The 20,276-nt window shown below is 36.7% G+C and overlaps 1 protein-coding gene across 2 annotated transcripts in view; it reads left to right on the forward strand.

The window, feature by feature from the left end:
- Positions 1-19,141, forward strand: part of LOC114336048 (uncharacterized) — a 75,747-nt gene extending 56,606 nt beyond the window's left edge. The window contains exons 4-7 of one of the 2 annotated variants that reach the window (XM_028286355.2): positions 4,396-4,654; positions 9,516-9,616; positions 10,151-10,363; positions 12,649-19,141. In XM_028286355.2, the coding sequence (XP_028142156.1) occupies positions 4,396-4,654; positions 9,516-9,616; positions 10,151-10,363; positions 12,649-12,916 (841 nt within the window). In that variant the 3' untranslated portion in view covers positions 12,917-19,141. The remainder of the gene's footprint in view (positions 1-4,395; positions 4,655-9,515; positions 9,617-10,150; positions 10,364-12,648) is intronic. The other variant, XM_028286356.2, reaches the window with a different exon arrangement.
- Positions 19,142-20,276: the final 1,135 nt, after the last annotated feature.

The raw sequence follows: 20,276 nt of genomic DNA on the forward strand, positions 1-20,276 counted from the left end.
TAATAGGCTACAAAGCTACCGGTACACGGTAAGTTGAGTGCAGACGTTCACAAAATAATTTTGTAACCATGGATATTTTCTACTATAATGTGTTGTTATATATCGTTGGAAAGAGAAGATTTCAGAGAATAATTTTCAATCATAGCCCAAAAAACTTAAAAAATTCAATTTTCGGACTTTGGCTGCTCTTAAAAACAGAGACAGGTCCCAGATATTCAAACATGATGAGGATAATAAACACAGTGCAACTGTAAATGTACTTTACTCTTGAATGAAATTCATACTTTTTGATATACCTCGTATATGATTGATAAAATTTTATATCTGATGGCTGCATCTTAGGTTTTAGACCATGCAGAGCTTTTTATGAAGAAGTAACTTTTCTTCGAAAAATTAATAATAAAAAAGATTCCAATATTAATCGAAGCAATAAAGCACTGCACCTCCGAAAAAAAAAACGACCAGACGGATCTTGATAATTCTTTTTGCATTCGATTCGTCAATGCGCCAGGAAACTTTGTGACCCCTAGTATAGCCATGAGATAATATTGAAAAACTGCATACAAAAAATTCATTCTTAAAGTGCATCTCAAACAGACAGTAAAAAAAATAAGAACTCGTCAATTATCGGCGGACATGAGTTCAATTTTGTTACTCGAGGGGTTTTTGGGGTCGCTGATCTCCGGAAGATCTCCGGAGTACCTGGTGCCCAGGGTACCTACTGTTTACCTCGTCTTGTGGAGTTTTCGGCAAAAAATTTATTAAAAAATTAGTCAAAAATCATTACTCGGTGGGTTTTTGGGGTCGCTAACGACGAATATGACATCGGAAGAGATCTCCGGAATACCTGGTGCCCAGGGTACCTACTGTTTACCTCGTCTTCTGGAGTCTTCGGCAAATTCATTAAAAAATTAGTCAAAAATCATCAGGGGGTTTTTGGGGTCGCTGACGACGAATATGACATCGGAAGTGATATGCGGAGTACCTGGTGCCCGGGGTACCTACTGTTTATCTCGTGACTAATGATTTTTGACTAATATTTTATTGAATATGCTAAAGACTCCAGAAGACGAGATAAACAGTAGGTACCCTGGGCACCAGGTACTCCGGAGGTCACTTCAGATGTCATATTCGTCGTCAGAGACCCCAAAAACCCACCGAATAATGAATTTTGACTAATTTTTTAATAAATTTGCCGAAAACTCCATAAAACTAGGTAAACAGAAGGTACCCTGGGTGCCAGGTACTCCGTAGATCACTTCCAATGTCATATTCATCGTCAGCGACCCAAAACCTCCGAGTACTGATTTTTGACTAATTTTTTAATGAATTTGGCGAAAACTCCAGAAGAAGAGGTAAACAGTAGGACCCGGGCATTAGATACTCCGGAGGTCACTTCCGATATATTCGTCGTTAGTGACCCCAGAAACCCCCCGAGTGATTATTTTGACTAATTTTTTAATGAATTTGCCGAAAACTCCACAAGACGAGGTAAACAGTAGGTACCCTAGGCACCAGGTACTCCGGAGATCACTTACATCATATTCGTTTTCAGCGACCCCAAAAACACCCGAATAACAAAATTGAACTCATTTCCGCCGATAATTGACGAGTTGAATTTTTTTATTGTCTGTTTGAGATGCACTTTAAGAATGTATTTTTTGTATGCAGTTTTTCAATTATTATTTCATGGCTAGGGGTCACAAAGTTTCCTGGCGCATTGACGAATCGAATGCAAAAATAATTATTAAGATCCGTCTTGTCGTTTTTTTTTTCGGAGGTAAGGCCGATTTTTGTGCTTTATTGCTTTGCCTATATGGTTCTAACTTACGCAAACACACTGTATATTGTAAAAAATCCTTTTCATTCGGTTAGTGGCTTGATGAATATTTGCAATTTTTTGTTTTCGGATTAATATTTGCAATTTTTTGTTTTCGGATATTTCTTCTTTACTTCCACATTATTTTAAATTTTCAACGAACATAATATTTGTAATAAATCACTTTTTCGCAATATTTTTTCATATTATGTTTGTATTTTGTATTGCATTATGTTTTTATTGTATTTTTCTATACGGACTTCAAATAAACATGTTTTGTAAAAGTGGTCAATAACCGTCCTATATATTATTAAGATTAAATTATGCTCGATAATGACATTACATTAATAAGAGAGAATTTAAGATGCAGATGCCAGGATGAGATGTTACTACTGAATAAAAGGTTCCTAGACTTGTGGGAATCAGTGGCGGCTCGTGGCCTTAGAGACAGGGTCGGCAAGGTTTTTTTGTCTCCTCATATAGGTATACCATCAAACTAAAAGGCTTAAATCATCATAGGAGATTTTGTTGTTTTTTGTTTTTTTTTTATTTGATGTACTTGACATTCTCTCTTGTTTCATGGTGTTTCGACAATACGTGTTGATTCTTTTGAGACAAGATAAATCCCGTTTATTTGAGGCAGAAATTGGTGGTAATAAGAAAATTGATGAACAGTGTGTTGTAATGAATTGCAGTACATACTTGCTACATAGAATTATACATACATATTTTGTAACTTATCCCACTTTCTGAAAATATTTGGATCGGCATAATTTTTAAGTACCTACCTAACTTGTAGTTATAAATATATTGGAAATTCTTTGGCGAAGGTAACTTTTAAATTTTGAATCGTCAAAGAGGTCAAAAATTTGCCAATCTTCAAAATTCGAAAAACGAGTATCTATTTGCATATAATAGTAGGTATCCAAAATTTCAAGATATACTTACTCGTTTTTCGAGATATGTATCATGTCGTTGTCTTTTTTGGGATGGTTCGGAAATATCAAGCGAATCCAAAACGTCACTGCGTATATATTGGAAACTACTATCATTACGAAAATCTCTGAGATTTTGCACCAGCTTTCTTATTCTATTTTTGGAATAAATAATGTCAGTTGACTGATTTTGAACAACAATGAATATCTTGGGCAAACTCTGTCTTAAAAATATTTAAAAGAATATTAAGAGAGTAATTATTTAATAAAGTTCTCAAACCGATTGCTTCACGGATCGAGGTATCGCCACTTTCAAAATCGTCGCTTTCGATAATAAAATCAAAAACTTCCAAAAGCTGTTTATGAAAATCTGCTACAGATACTAAAACTACCAGAGATAATCTGTTTAGATAAAACTAACCGAGATTTAAAATTTCATCGCGTCTGACAAACTGTTTGCTTTTTTTTTTTTTTTCGAAACAAATTTGTTCTAAAGCAGTAGTCCGTTTAGGTTAGCTAAGCTATTTTTTACACGTTTCATGCAAAACTATATTCATTACATGCGCATAATAGTGAGTAAATAAAGCTTGTGATGCAATAGTTTTAACTTTTTCCTGGAGACCATTCAATTCACCACATATCACAGCAACGCCGTCATAAGATTGCCCCAGTTTGCCCTACCAATTTATTTTTTATATCAAAAAATTTTAATCTGTTCTTTAAAACACCAAAAATATATTCTGCCTTATTGCTTTTACTCGCGTCTCTAAAAACTAAAAACCTCTCATAAAGAGGCAGAATATATAAATAATAAAAACCACGTAACGCGTATCGAACAACAATAATTGATAATTGTGAATGACATGATAATCAGAAGTTTCATCTACTTCCAGCGAAAAGCAAATGGTTTTCTAAATCTCAGATTCAATAACGTTATTCAAAATGTAACTATTTGATTATATAATATATTAGTTCATTCTGTATTACGAATACACTTTGAATCAGAAAGTAAATATTTCTAAAACAATTTTATTAATTCTCTATAATTACTTTGATTTTTAACAAATGCTTCGATCCATCGTGTCCACTAAATGATAATTCCTGACAATTTAAAAAAATTACAATATCAATTAAACGACGTAAAACGGCGTGATTATTTTTGACAATTTCTGCCGATGCTTCCAAATGAAACACCGACCAGCAGATGTACATGTGCCGTACCTGCCGCTTAATGCCTACGGAGAGAATGTCTATGTTCGCTTGCTCATCGACTTGTTATTTCGTTGAGTTTTACGTGTAAATCGTCAAGCTACGGATGAGTTGGGGTCGGCTAGCCGAAAAGTCAGATGAATGGCTCGGATCATACAGTTTTGAGAAGTCTGTTATGCGCAGGGATCACTTAACGCTCGGATTGATCAAATCCTTTTAAAAACCATGAATAAAATTTAGTCTGTATTATCTGACAGATTTTTTTACTTCACAGATACAAATATTAAAATAATTTATATCTATAAATGTGTGGGTCGGCACTGCCGACCCTGACCGGCCGCCACTGGTGGGAATACTCTACTTGACAAGTGCATCTATTTATTCAATTTACATTTCTCACTTTCTGAGATCACTGATGACTTTCTTTTCCAGCGAGTTCCCTGCCGGTCCGGGACTAATTCTACTCTACTGTAAGCAAGCCTCCAGCCTTCTACACCACCTCGTATCTAGGGGACATTTTCCGAAAACCAAAAATCGTTTGAGTCGGAGCGAGGGTGATCTCGTCAATGCCTTCAACAACTCCTTTCATGCCGAGAGTCCCGTATGTTTAAGAAGCCAAACTGGTAGCGAGGATTCGGGTATAAGAGCGTCTATCGTTTCTGACGATTCGGAGTACGTTGCAAAATGCAAGGTAAGTGCAAAAATTAAACGAAAAATATTTATGACGAACCCTCTCTAGGAAAATTTCAGTGTATACCATAAGAACTTCCGATGTTGGTTAGAACTTTTTAACCGGAAATGATATAAAAACCAAAATTTTACGTTTGTTCTTATCTTGCTAAGGCACGTCAAATGATATATCGCTTATACTATTTCGGTGACTTTAAAACAGTACTTACGGTTGCAACTCTAAATCCGGAAGTCCGATGTCAAATTTCTCATCTTTAATACCATCCTTGGGTTATAAGCTTTCATTCGACACCTCATTTGTCATTCTATCTGTATTAATAATCTGTCTAATAATATCGCGGGCGGACGAACAGACAGCCTAGGTCAAATTTCTCACCTTTAGTACCATCTTTGGATTATAAGCTTTCATTTGACACCTCATTTGTCATTCTACCTGGTATAATGACGGAAGTGTTGTATTCGCGGTCCGACGGACAGACAGCCTAGGTAAAATTTCTCACCTTTAGTACCATCCTTGGATTATAAGCTTTCATTTGACACCTCATTTGTCATTCTACCTGGTATAATGACGGAGGAGTTGTGTTTACGGACAGACAGACGGACGTGGATAATTCAACGTTTTCTCATTTTTTCAAAATTGGTGAAAACAAAATATTAGTTTTCCAAAAGTGTTGTATATTTTGTATGTATTCTTTCTTTGCCAAAACATATTAACGTATTCAATTTATTAAATATTACACACAGTTCTACTCAGTATCATCATTGTTCTTCAACCCATGATGGGTCTTGGCCTGCTCTTGAATCAGCTTTCATTCCTTCCTGTCCTTCGCCTTGGTTTTCAATTTCGTACTCTTAACATTAATTTGTCAGTCGTCTTCCACCTGGTCCTTAAATCGTGCTCTTCGCCTGTCTTTTCTCCTCATTCCATCCGCTCTTTGATTATAAATGTGTGTTAGGCGGTTCCATTTCCTTCATTCTAGTCGCGGTCCCTTTAATTTAATGGACATACCAATACTAGATTCACTATAAAGGCCGTAATGGTCAAAATTATAGCGCGCACGCCATTATCTGTTTTCCTCCACACCTTTATAAGTATGTCTGAAGATTTTACTCTCTTCTGAAGATTTTATTTAGTATTTGAGGACAACCTTGAAGACCTACAAGTCCTCATGAACAAAATCACGTATTACAGTCAACAATATGGACTCAATATAAACGTAAAGAAGACAAAGCTCATGATCGTAAGCAAGAAAAAGATAACAGAAGGTCAACTCTACATCAACCAAACCCCTGTTGAAAGAGTGAGGCACTACAACTACATCGGCACCATAATAAATGAAGAATGGATCAACGACCAAGAGATAAGAGCGCGCATCGGAAAAGCTAGATCAATCTTATGGGACCTTTTTCAAGAGCGACAACCTTTCTCTTGGTATAAAAGTAAGAATGTTAAGATGCTATGTCTTCTCTGTTCTTTTTTATGGTGTTGAATCATGGACTTTGAACGAAGATATCTGCCGAAAACTGGAAGCATTTGAGATGTGGCTGTATCGAAGAATTCTTAAAATTAAACTAAAAAGGGAAGTTCCCTAGGTTGGCTGTATACCATCGTTGATACCATATAGTTAAAAAACTCTAACATGAAGTAAAAACCACTTCTATGTAATTGGTATATTTATTAAAATTTAAAAATCCCAATGGATTGAATAAAATGTGTCCAATTCAGAACGTTTTCGGACCTATCAGTCCATCATCAGTAATTCACTGATGATGGACTGATAGGTCCGATTTGTTCATAGGGTATATTTTTTAACAAGAATCCGCAAAGAAACCGAATCAGAACAACCAGACACAGGTAGCATTAAATCCGGACCCCGAAAGTGTAATAAGTTTTCGAAACGTACCCCCAGGGAAACTAATTGGTGACCCCTGCTCTAGGGCAATGTTGAACAGAAGGCATGATAGGCTAACTCCATGCCAAAGTCTTATTTGTGTCTGGAAAATTCTTGATACTCCGTTCTGCACTCTAACCTTACACCCGACTGTTCAGAGAGTTGCTTTCACCAATTTCACTAATTGTATTGGGATATTGAATTATACCATGGCTTTGTATAGTGCGTTTCTGTCTACACTCTGTGTAGACACCGTTATACTAATAGTCGGAGAGATAGAAGCGGATTTTGTGCGTGATAAGTAATATGGAAAAACTATACGGGGATATGTTGAATTAGTTGTGTACATGACTTTCACCAACGGCCGGAAACCAGAGTTGGGGCCGAGGGTAGTTATAAGGGGTCAAAGTCGCCGTTTTTATTATTTTTTTTTTTGTGACGCTCATGATCGAGAGAGTGCACCAAAATTTGGGAATAAGTAGGTCATGACGTAACTAAGTAAAATCTCCAGGGGTAGCACGCTGCGTGGCCGACAAAGGGGTGGGGCAGGGGTGAATACAAAAAATATAAGGGGTTTTTTTTGCGACGTTCGTGATTGAGAGAGTACACCAAAATTTGGGAATAAGTAGACCATGACATAACTAAGTAAAATCCTCAGAGCCGGAAACCAGAGTTGGGCATGAGGGTAGTTATAAGGGGTCAAAATCGCCGTTTTTATTATTTTTTTTGTGACGCTCATGATCGAGATATTGCACCAAAATTTGGGAATAAGTAGGTCATGAGGTAACTAAGTACAATCTCCAGGGGTGGAACGCTGCGTGGCCGGCAAAGGGGTGGTGGTAGGTGTGAATATAAAAAATCTAATGGGTTTTTTGCGACGTGCTAGATTGAGATAGTGCACCAAAATTTGGGAATAAGTAGACCATAACTTAGCTAAGTAAAATCCCCAGAGCCGGAAACCAGAGTTGGGGATGAGGGTAGTTTTAAGGGGCCAAAGTCGCAGTGTGTATTATTTTTTTGTGACTCGCCACAACATTTGTCCCCCACGCAGCGTTCCGCCCCTGAAGATTTTACTTAGTAATGTCATGATCTACTTATTGCCAAATTTTGGTGCACTATCTCGATCACGAACGGCAAAAAAAACCCCATATATTTTTATACTCACCCCTGCCTACCACTCCTTTGTACCCCAAGCAGCGTTCCGCCCCTGAAGATTTTACTTAGTTACGTCATAACCTACTTACTCCCAAATTTTGGTGCACTATCTCCATCATGAACGCCACAAAAAAAATAATAAAAACCGCGATTTTACCCCTTATAACTACCCTCGTCCGCCACTCTGGTTTCCGCCTCTGGGGATATGACTTAGTTATGTCATGGTCTACTTATTCCCAAATTTTGGTGCACTATCTCAATCACGAACGTCGCAAAAAACCCCTTACATTTTTTTATATTTACCCCTGCCCCACCCCTTTGTCGGCCACGCAGCGTTCCACTCCTGGAGATTTTACTTAGTTACGTCATGACCTACTTATTCCCAAATTTTGGCGCGCTATCTCGATCATGAGCCTCACAAAAAAAAATAATAAAAAACGGAACTTTGACCCCTTACCTTTGACCCCCTACCTTCCTTCCCCATTCTGGTTTCGGGCTCTGGGGATTTTAATTATTTATGTCATGGTCTACTTATACCCAAATTTTGGTGCACTATCTCAATCACGAACGTCGCAAAAAACCCCTTATATTTTTTATATTCACCCCTGCCCCCACCCCTTTTTCGGCCACGCAGCGTTGAGCCCCTAGAGATTTTACTTAGGTACGTCATGACCTACTTATTCCCAAATTTTGGTGCACTATCTCGATCATGAGTGTCATAAAAAAAATAATAAATTCCGCGACTTTGACCCCTTATAACTATCCTCGGCCCCAACTCTGGTTTCCGGCCGTTGGTGAAAGTCATGTACACAACTAATTCAACATATCCCCGTATAGTTTTTCCATATTACTTATCACGCACAAAATCCGCTCCCAGCTCTTAGACTATAATGTTAGGGAAATATCTGATTCGTCATACACGTTCACAGTTTTTATGACATTTTTTGCAGAAAAATATACATTTTTTTGAAAGCAATTCGAAAATGCAGGGGATAAAATGTTTTCCGATCAAATGGGATGCCGATGTAGGTCTGGATCCCGCGTATGAAAAAAAAGTTGATTAATAGCAAGCTGAAAATTTGTTAATAGCTTAAGGGTGTCTAATCGGACAAACTTTGATATATGGGAACACTGGAACAGGGGAAGGTTTAATTGTGGAACAGGTTAAAAATTTGGAACAGTCAGACCACGAAAACGTCACATGTATTTTGTCCGACAGAACTTCCAATTGATTTGTTATCCTTTCATTAAACTCTCATGCAAAAATCAGACTGCTATTTATCACCTGTCATAATTCCTGTCATTTGACATATTTTACATGTTCCACTCATTATAATTCCCATTTGGTGATAAATAGCAGCCTGATATTTGCATGAGAGTTTAATGAAAGGGTAACAAATCAATTGGAAGTTCTGTCGGATAAAATACATGTGACGTTTTCGTGGTCTGACCGTTCCAAATTTTTAACCTGTTCCACAATTAAAACTTCCCCTATTCCAGTGTTCCCATACATGAAAGTTTGTCCGACTAGACACCCTTAAGCTATTAACAAATTTTCAGCTTGCTATTAATCAACTTTTTTTTCATACCCGGGATCCAGACCTAATGCTAGTACCGACGCGGTACTCGAAATTCGATAGTATTGTCCGGTTATCGACTCAAAAACATAAATTGCGGAAGACCCTGCCACGAAAGGCCAGTGCATTTCACTGGTGGTCCTTGTTGGGGGTAACTTTCTATTACTTGTTTTTAAGACTAATGTATTAATGTATGTACATGATAAAAAATGTTTAACAAATAATATTAATTCTCTAGGATGCTTCAAATTATGTTAGCATGGGAATGGATGAGGTAACAAAAACACCTGGTGGTAGCGAAACAGAAGATTCCTCTTTGGACCTTGTAGGGACAACTCCGTAAGTATAGATGATGTTCATTCAAACATTTATTTAATATAAAACTAATAATATATTGTAACATGATTAAGTTCAAATTGATTAATAATTTTGACATTAGTAATTTTATTTAGTTTAATTTTTAATTTATTGACACCTATTTTAATTTATTAATGCTAACGCTAATTTAATTTATTTACATTAACACAATTTAAACACTAAAACAATTAATTTATATAATACACATTTATTCATGATTTACAATACGAGATAAACAATACGAGTTTTTCTTCTTTTACTATTGACTTTACAATATCAATTTATAAACTCGGCTAAATCTTACAATAAAAATTCTATATTTATGGCGTCTCTAGAACTCGACCCATCAGTAAACACCAGCAGTAGAAGCCGGTTCCGCCATTACAACACTAAAAATTTTTTGTGGTTTATATTATTCAAAACGGAAGTTTCGTATCTCCTTATGCAAGTTTAAGAGAAAATCATTTTGTAACTGTGACATAATATTTGTGAATTTAATTAAGACTTGTCTTTCAGAAAAAGTAATATTCCAAGAAACGAATCTGGGATTTCCTTGGCATCAGGAATATACGAAGAGATACCAGACGATTATGAGCGTAAAACTACATCACATTCAAAACATACTAGCCACGTCTACGAAAACCCCGCAGATGTCATTGTAGAACTAAGGAAGTCGTTTTTTACACCGCCTCCTTTGCCTCCAAGGTCTCTAGATTTTACTTGGATAAAGTAAGTATATATTTATTGTTGATACATACCGCATCGTAAAATACCTCTCAAAAAATTATTTTTGTATCTCTCTCTTGTTCAACAATTTTCCATCTACTGCTGAATGTATATATCTCCCAATTACTTCTGTTTTTCTCTATCGTGTGCCAATCTAATCCACTGTTTTCCCGCCACTGCTCTTATATCATCTACCCATATCTTTTAAGGTCTTTTCTTGGTTCTTGTGGTACCCCTTGGTATCTATTCTAGGATTCTCCGTGTTCTTAAGTTATCAACATGTCTGGCTAGGCGACCAGCCCAGCACCATTTCATTTTTGTAATTTCTTCCCCGATATCTCTATCTTCTTTGCCCTCTACGTTGCTTGTAGTTTTTTAGCAGCTTTTCTGGTAGGGGCTACGGTCTCCAAGCCTTAGGTACAAACTGGTGGTATGCTTTATGGAATATGCAGTTGTATATATGATGTCGATTAACTCTACCAAAACATGAATCTTGTCCTATATTAGTTTAAGAATTTCCGCTAGCAGTTGATCTGGACCTGCAGCTTTTCTGTTCTTTAGCATGTTTAGTGCATATATATAACTTCACCTTTCATTATGTCTGGGCTCAATTCTCCTTTGAGGTTTTCAAGGTTAATTTGTCTTCTCTGCTTCGAAGAGTTGCGTAATGTATTTCTTCCATATTTCTAGTAGGTCTGGATCCCGCGTATGAAAAAAAAGTTGATTAATAGCAAGCTGAAAATTTGTAAATTGCTTAAGGGTGCCAAGTCGGATAAACTTTGATATATGGGAACACTGGAACAGGAGCAGTTTTAATTGTGGAAGAGGTTAAAAATTTGGAACGGCCACACCACGCAAACGGCACATTTATTTTGTCCGACAGAACAGACTTAAACTCTCCGAACAAAGATTAAACTCTCATGCAAAAATCAGACTGCTATTTATCACCTGTCATAATTCCTGTCATTTGACATATTCTACATGTTCCACTCATTAAAACGCCCATTTGGTGATAAATGGCAGTCTGATTTTTGCATGAGAGTTTAATCTCTGTTCGAAGAGTTTAAGTCTGTTCTGTCGGACAAAATACATGTGCCGTTTTCGTGGTCTGACCGTTCCAAATTTTTAACTTGTTCCACAATTTAAACTTCCCCTGTTCCAGTGTTCCCATATATCAAAGTTTGTCCGACTAGACACCCTTAAGCTATTAACAAATTTTCAGCTTGCTATTAATCAACTTTTTTTTCATACGCGGGATCCAGACCTATAGCTTCTGATCTGTTTCTGTGACTATTTTTTCATTGCTATGGTATAATACATCAAACTTTTTTTGTCTACTAAGTACTCTTTTAGACCAAGACACTGGTGTCTGACAACAGCGGTGTCCGCCACCGTTGTTCAATTGTAGCAAAGCATGAGCCACTAAAATCAACCAGACACTCAAAAGTGGCACCGGTGCCGGACACCAGTGTCTTAGTCTGAAAGGGTATTAATGCCAATGAGTTCTTTGACTTTCTTGTGTACGTTAAAGCTGTCGTGTTTTGCTTGAAATATCTCAATTTCCCCACATTTCGCATTTCTGCGGATTATTCGTTATATATATATATATATATATATATATATATATATATATATATATATATATATATATATATATATATATATATATATATATATATATATATATTGTTGTTCATTTTTTCCTTATGGATTCTTCTCTTATCCATAAGATCGAGAATTTCGCTAGGTATCCATTTTTTCTTCACTGTGGGTTTTTGTCTATTTAGAATTTGTCACACCATTTTTCTTTTATATTTTTGCAGTTTCGGTATTGTTTATTGTTTTCAAGTTTTTTTCAGATTTTCGGTTATTGTCGTTTTTAACTCATTTTGTATCTTTTCGTTCTGCAAGTGTTGTATATTTAGTTGAGTTTCTTTTTTCTTAGGAATCTGTTTGAGCTTGATGTTCATTTGGGCTACTAAAGGGTTGTGGTCAGAGGAGACGTCAGCGCCTGGGTATGTCTTAACTGACTTGATATTATTTCTGTATCCTGCGCTTATCAAAATGTAATCTACTTGATTTTGTACTGATTTTTGATCACTGTCGTGCTGAGGTGACCGCCAAACTTTCATTATTTTTAAAATATTGTTCAGTAGTGTTCAATATTAGTTTAAAATATTGCTCAACTGTCAGCTGTCCAACTGTTTCGTTGTTGTTGTTATTTACACTTTACTGTACACATGCAAAGTACATTACACGTCCTGTAATAACATAAATCTTTCTTTCAGCAGGACTCGTATCAACTCCGAAAACAATACGTTACAAAATCCGCTAGTTCCGAGTTTAAAACCTCGCGCCAACACCATGCCAGCTCAAGATCTCTCAAAAATATCAAAGATATTCACCGCGGAATCGGATTACGTCGTCATGAGTCCGAGCAAAACACAAGACACAGCCAAAAAACCGGAAGTTGAAAACTTCTACATGCCAATGTTACCACTTAAGTATTTAAAGTTTAAGACTGACAATATTACGGTTGATCTAAAGAAGACTTGACTTTTTAACATGTTTTAAATGTTTTGATACTATTTTATATGTATTATAGGATTCTTCTTGCTAATCCGTCTCACGTCATCGATCAGCTGTTCAAATTTATACAGCTATACAGCGTTGACAAATCGTTCTAATTAAGCACAATGACTTGGTTGTCAGATCTCGATGCCAAGCACCATTAATATCTGTCTGACAATCATGTGTAAACCCATTTGTTACTTCACAATCAGTTCTGGACTTTCTGAACCACAACTGAATTAACTTTTGTGACGATTAATGAAGCTATAAAGATGAAAACTATACTACAATCACAATAAAGATGCACTAGAAATAAACGAACCAAGACACGTTGAATGTTACGAGGAGCAATGCCGAATCATACTTTACAATGTGTATACATACATTGTAAACCCAAATCATGATTTACAAAGTTTATACATTGTAAATCATGATTCGGGAGTGCTCTTCGTCACATTCAACGTGTCTTGGTTTGTTTATCTCTAGTGCATCTTTATTGTGATTTTAGTATAGTCTCGCCACTGAAGAAGATATGGTTCGAAGTCTCTTCGCCATTCAAGATTTAAAAATCTCAGTTTTCTTCAAGCATTTTCTGAAAATATCTGTAAAGCTCCTCTTTTACGAATTGCTCTCTGATTTTTAAGAACGAATTCTTGAAGGAAGGGCAAGTCTCTTGATTTTTTTCACAATTTCTGAAGTTGCTATTATCACTATTTGGACAAAATCACAATTGTTTAGAATGTTTAGAATTGTCACAATGTTTAGAATATAGCTCGACAATAAAGACACGTTGTTTTCCACTTTCGAGGTGTTTTCGTATTTCACTACTTGTTTAGTTACCTTAAAGTGCCAGTTGTCATTTTTTATTGTTGGCAACACTTTAAACAATGGGCGCCAAATTCAAAAGTGCTTGAATTCTGGTATTATCGAAGAATTATCAGTTAGTACTAGGCCGGTCCGATAAATACTTAGCCTTCAAAAGAATAACAAAAATTTTGGAAAAGTGGTGACCTATTTCTGAACGTAGTCACCTTATAGCTTGATTAACTTGACCCAACGATGCTTCACCTTCATTAACCAGTCTGAAAAATACGTTTTCTCGAGGCTTGCAAAGTAGGCTTCCGTGGCGGTGATAAACTCCTCATTCGACTTAAATTTCTGCCCGGCAAGTGACTTTAGTAAAAGGGCAGAACGGGTTCTGGATATTTTCCCATGTAAAATCCCATAAGAAATCACCAAGGTCCATTCTGGTCATCTTTGACGCTTTTTATGGTGGAGGCGCGATCGCTCACGTCGTAACAGGTAGCAGAGAGATGCTGTGGCTAACGTTGGACGCTCTGCTACCTTCTGCTGCGACGTAAGGCGATTGCGCCTCCACCACAAAAAGCGTCAAAAATGACCAGAATGGACCTTAGCGATTTCTTATGGGATTTTACATGGGAAAATATCCAGAACCCGTGCTGCTCTTTTACTGACTTTTTCATGTTTGAAAAAAAAATAAGTCGTACACTGCCAAATCTGGAGAATACGGTGGATAAAACAGCAGTTTGTAGCTCAATTCGACCAATTTGGCAACGGCGACTGCGGATATGTGAGCCGGTACGTTTTCATGGTGGAAGACTACTTTTTTGTTTCCTAATTGGGGCTGTTTTTCTGCAATTCGGCGTCGAATAAACCCAATAATGCGGCATAGTAAAGATCTCTTTCCAGGAAGTTGATATAGATCACACTTCTGGCCGATTGTAAAGTCTTCGCCCTCTTCAGAGCACGTTCGCGAGGTGACGTCAATTGCATCGACTGTTCTTTGGTCTCTGGTGTGCACCAGTGGGATCATGTTTCGTCGACGGTTATGAAACAATGTATAATCTCATTTAGAGTGCGCTTAAACAGTCTCAGACACTGCTCTGAAGTGGTCTCATGGTTGCGCTTATTGTCTGGAGTGAAGCAACGCGGCACTCATGCGCCTACAGCTTTCTAGCGCCAAATTTCATACAGGATATGCCACACGCCATCTTTTGAGATGCTTTTCAGTTGGCGGTCTGCCAATGAATTTCTTTCACGTTATCCACCGTGGTAGCCGTTTTCAAGACGTTATTACCTGAACATGACTTATCAAAAACCGACGTGCGACCACGTTTAAACCCATTTAATTAATTTTGATGGTCGCCATCGGAGAGAAGAGTCATAGTCATTGAGAGGTGACTGTAATTTTTTTGCAGACATTGCTTGGAATTAACCCGTATAATAATAATTGAGTTATCCTCCCACTCAAAAAGGTCCGGAACATTGTTTAAATAATCAAAATGTCAAAAAATGAAGGAAAAATTCGATTTTTTCTTCGTTTTTTGATTATAACTTTAAAAGTATTGACTTCCGAGAAAAGTTGCACGCAAATAAAAGTTTCGTAATTAAATTTCCTACAATATAAGATTGTATAAAATTTTTTAAAATTGTTATCCTTGTTGCAAAATAGCAATAATTGCGAAAAAAACATAAAACAACAAGTATTCCCATTTAACGTTTCTCAACCATTTCTGCTATATGGACCTTCATATTTCTCTCAGAAAAACTTTATGATATGATAAAACAAGACTGTAAATTTAGGTAAGATCGGTTGAATAGATTTTGCAAAATAAATTTTGCAATCCAGCTTTCGCAAAAAAATTAGTTTTTTCAAAATGTTGCAGGACTGAAAATAAAGCAGATAGCAACTTAATTTTTTTACAAATATAAGAATACTGTACCTTTCATTTGCAATTTGCAAAACTAAAACGGTTAACTACCACGGCGTCAGGAATTTTTTTAAATAAACATTAATGTTTGGTGCTACGCGCAGGACGGCGGTGTTCGATTCACACAAGCTGATTTTCACCAAAATTTCTTTCAATCTCTATCTAATATATTATTTTCTTACTCTATATTTTGTTGTATGTTCATATTTTAATTCCACAAAAATCAAACTTATTTGATTGTTGTTTATGAAAAATTGTTTAAACAATTGCATATGTTTAAAAATAATACACTTTTATTTTCTAAGTTAAAATATATGAACAAAGAAAGTTTTTGCAAAAAAAAGTGTTATTTCAAAGGACAGAGTATGTGTTTTTATTTTGCAATAAACAAATTTATTTATTTATTTCGAAATGTACTAAAAATTAAATTTTATCAATCATTATCAAAGGTCATTGGAATGCCCAATCAGAGCGAACGTATTCGCTGTCCTGCACGTAGCACCAAAAATTAATGTTTATTTAAAAAAATTCCTGACGCCGTGGTAGTTAACCGATTTTAATTTTGCAAATTGCAAATGAAAGGTACAGTATTCTTTTATACGAAAAAAAAATCAACTTGCTGTCTGCTTTATTTTCAGTGCTGCAACATTTTGAAAAAATGAATTTTTTTGCGAAAGCTGGATTGCAAAATTGCAAAATCTATTAAACAGATCTTAATGAAATTTACAGCATTGTTTTATCATATCATATAGTTTTTCTGGGTGAAATATGAAGCTCCTAAGTGTAGCATAAATGGTTGAAAAACGTAAAATGCGAATACTTGTTTTTTTATGGTTTTTTCGAAATTATTGCTATTTTGCAACAAGGGTGACAATTTTTAAAATCTTCAGTTAATCCTATATTGTTGGAAATTTAACTACGCAACTTTTATGTCGGTGCAACTTTTTTCGAAAATTAATACTTTTAAAGTTATAATCAAAAAACCAAGAAAAAAATCGAATTTTTCCTTCATTTTTTGACATTTTGATTATTTAAATTTAAACTATGTTCCGGACCTTTTTGAGTGGGAGCATAACTCAAATATTATTATATGAGTTATTTTCAAGCAATTTCTGCAAAAAAATATGAGTCAGCTGTCAACATCCAAATGTGATAATATTTTTACAGATGCGCCCTGGTCTATCACCCTACACAGAATTCCAGCGCTCTTTGATTTCACTGCAGGATTTTCCTTCCATAAAGCCCGATTCTCATTAGACGTGCAAGGAACCGGACCAGCAACGGCTAGGCACATGCTCGGCAAAAATGGTTTCGAAAATAACGTCGCATGCAAAGATGGTCGCTTGCCGGTGCTTGACACGCATAGTGTGAATTACATCCCGTGAAGTGCATAAGATTTTATGTAAAATGTATCTTGCCGAGCCGATGCCTTGCCCATGCCGAGCACTTGCCTTGCATGATAGTGAGAATCAGCCTTAAACAAGAGGCGAATCAACGACCGATATTGCTATTTTTTCATTTTTCTAAAATTGACCGCTTACATACGCGGTCAAAACCATACTAAGAGTCCGATTCGGCTGAGATTTTGACATAAGGCTAAGTACTTATCGTAATTGATCACGTGAGACGGTATTAGTAGGAGAACGAATATGTATTATACGCAATTTGATGACAAAACTCTATTTTCGTTAGAGTTTGTTTTAGAGTTAGGTCATAGATGCACGCAACGCATTAACGTCGCTAGTGCTAGTCCGAAGTAAGTATTATAATTTATTGTTTCGTTGCATTCTCGTCGAAATGTATCGGTAAATACAGTGCCGGCAAAAAAATCTTTACATTGCCAAATAAATCACCAAATTTGAAGACAATTTGCATGCGTTCTGTCTGCGCTTGGAGGGGAGGGTAGGGGAGGGAGGATAGCCTACTTGCGACGGCAATTATCTGTAGTTTACGGACCGCTTGGTTTATTTAGGCTATTCTGCGCGTTTGCACTGTAAACAGTTGGCTTTGTGCGGGTAGTCAGTGTTAAACTTCTTCTCATTTACCGCGTAAAGTTTGAGATCGTCAAATTCTAAATTGAACTCACAAATATGGGTTAAAAGAAACTCACAAAAGAGGAGAAGGTTTGTGCTTTAACATTACTGGAGAAAGGAAACTCTCTAATTACCGTAGCACGTGATATTGGTGCTTCAAGAGGGGCTATTTATCAACTGAAACGTTCGGCTGCAGCATTTCAGTTGATAAATAGCCCCTCTTGAAGCACCAATATCACGTGCTACGGTAATTACAGAGTCTCATTTCTCCAGTAATGTTAAAGCATAAACCTTCTCCTCTTTTGTGAGTTTCTTTCGACCCATATTTGTCAGTTCAATTTAGAATTTGACGATCTCAAACTTTACGCGGTAAATGTGAAGTTTAACACTGACTACCCGCACAAAGCCAACTGTTTACAGTGGAAACGCGCAGAATACCCTAAATAAGCCAAGCGGTCCGTAAACTACAGATAACTGCCGTCGCAAGTACGCTATCCCCCGTTCCCTACCCTTCCCCCAGGCGCAGACAGAACACATGCAAATGATCTTCAAATTTGGTGATTTATTTGGCAATGTAAAGATTTTTTTTGCCGGCACTGTACATTTGCTTTTGTTAAATATTGTTGCGTGCGTCTATGGATAAGACTGACAACGAATTGCAAGATTAGGAAATTTTACACTGTTAAGGAAATTATTGACATATCGTTTGAAACCATAGATTATAATCTTGCAATATTCGTACATTCTACTCAGGCTTTATTTTGACATATGCTCTTATTTAGGCTAAAAGTTACAATTTTGCAATCATTTTTGTAAAAATTAACATTCTTTTGGGTATTGTACCAAAGTTATTGTGAAAGAAGGATTTTTTGAGAACTCTTCTTACTAATTAAGAAATCTTTCTTTTAATCTACTTTCCTTTAATCTCTAATCTCATGTATTCTTAAATAATGTTCCTTTAATTTTACTACAATTTCTCTCAAACAAAAAAATGTCTAGATGAAACATGCAGTCATTATGGCAAAAATTCATAAAAACATAGTTTTATGTTCCAATTTTCATATCGATGAATTCGTATAATAATTTCAATAACTGCGTTTAGAACTCTATACCAACTCTATCAGAAGCTGCTCCTAGAGAGCCAAATGAATATTATTTTGAATTAATTCCAGATGTTTCTAAAACCATATTCAAATGTTAGTTCATTTGGTCTAAAGTCCAAATAGAGTAAGAGTAGAATGTATATTGTCGTTTTTAAATGTCTTTCGAGACACTAATTTGATGAAACCTTGAAATTTGGACATCTTCACAAAATACATTTTGTGAAGATTACTTAGGGTAATGATCTCAGGTTGTAGGGTTGATTATAAGAAAATCACGATAATCGAACAAAAGGTGTATTTTCGTCTATACGTTACAAGATCTCAATGCTAACTAACTAAAATAAAAACAGCAAACTGAGAAAGGTCTTTTGTATCTTTCTCAGGTAAATACATCCGTTTCCATCGATGCATTGTGCTACCTAAAAACCGTTGGTTCCCGGAAAGTCTTATCCTATGGTACGCGTCTTACCGACGCGTTCCCTACATAGACGGCGTAGAAGGGATCGTTTTGTTACAGTCTCCCCCCCTGGCATCGATATCGTTAGAGGAGAGGCCAGCAGAAGATGTAGTTTTCTTCCTGGGACGTCCTCGTCTTCGTTTTGGCACTACAGGGGTTGGAACTTCAGAGTCATTGAGCTTCGCAGGTGTAAGCGCCGATACGTGGAACACACCGAGGGCAGTAGGGGTGTCCACTCCACAAAGCTCATAACTTACAGGCGATACCACTCGCTTGATCCTATAGGGTCCATCTCTCTTCGGGTAGAATTTAGCCGTCTGTCCTTTCGACCTATTACTAGGAGCAGTTGTATTGGCCCACACTAAATCTCCCTCTTTGAATGGACTGGGTTCCTTCAGGCGTCGATCAGCATATTTCTTTTGCCTATCTTGGGCGTTGTCATGCTTAATCTTCGATTCATGCCATGTTTCAGTCATGCGTTTTAAGTATGGAGATATTTGAGGTATAAAATTCTCAGTTTCTACAACTTGGCGAATATCTCGATTAACTTGGTCTAGAGTTCGCAGCTCACGTCCAAAAGTTAAGTAAGCAGCGGTTTGTCCTGTAGACTCGCTCCATACTGAGTTCATGGCAAATCTAACCATTGGCAACTTCTCAGGCCAAATGTTATGCTCCGTTCCTACAAGCATAGCAAGTCTCGGCTTCAAATCTCTATTCTTGCGCTCTACCATATTAGCAGAAGGGTGATAGAGTGGAGTAAAGGTCTCTTTGATTTGCAACACATAGCAAACTTGTTGCATCACGTCAGACACGAATTGCACACCATTATCACTGATAATCCTTCTCGGTAGGCCAAATCGTAAGAATACCTCGTCAATAAGCTTCATAGCGCATTCTTGTGCAGTTGCTTGAGTTAAGGCAAATAACTCCACCCACTTAGTACAGGAGTCTTCAACTATGAGAATCCAACGTTCACCTTTCGATCCTTCAGGTAACGGTCCAAATAAGTCGATGGCAAGT

Source organism: Diabrotica virgifera, chromosome 6, assembly GCF_917563875.1.
Source record: "Diabrotica virgifera virgifera chromosome 6, PGI_DIABVI_V3a".
NCBI classification, from domain to species: Eukaryota; Metazoa; Arthropoda; class Insecta; order Coleoptera; family Chrysomelidae; genus Diabrotica; species Diabrotica virgifera.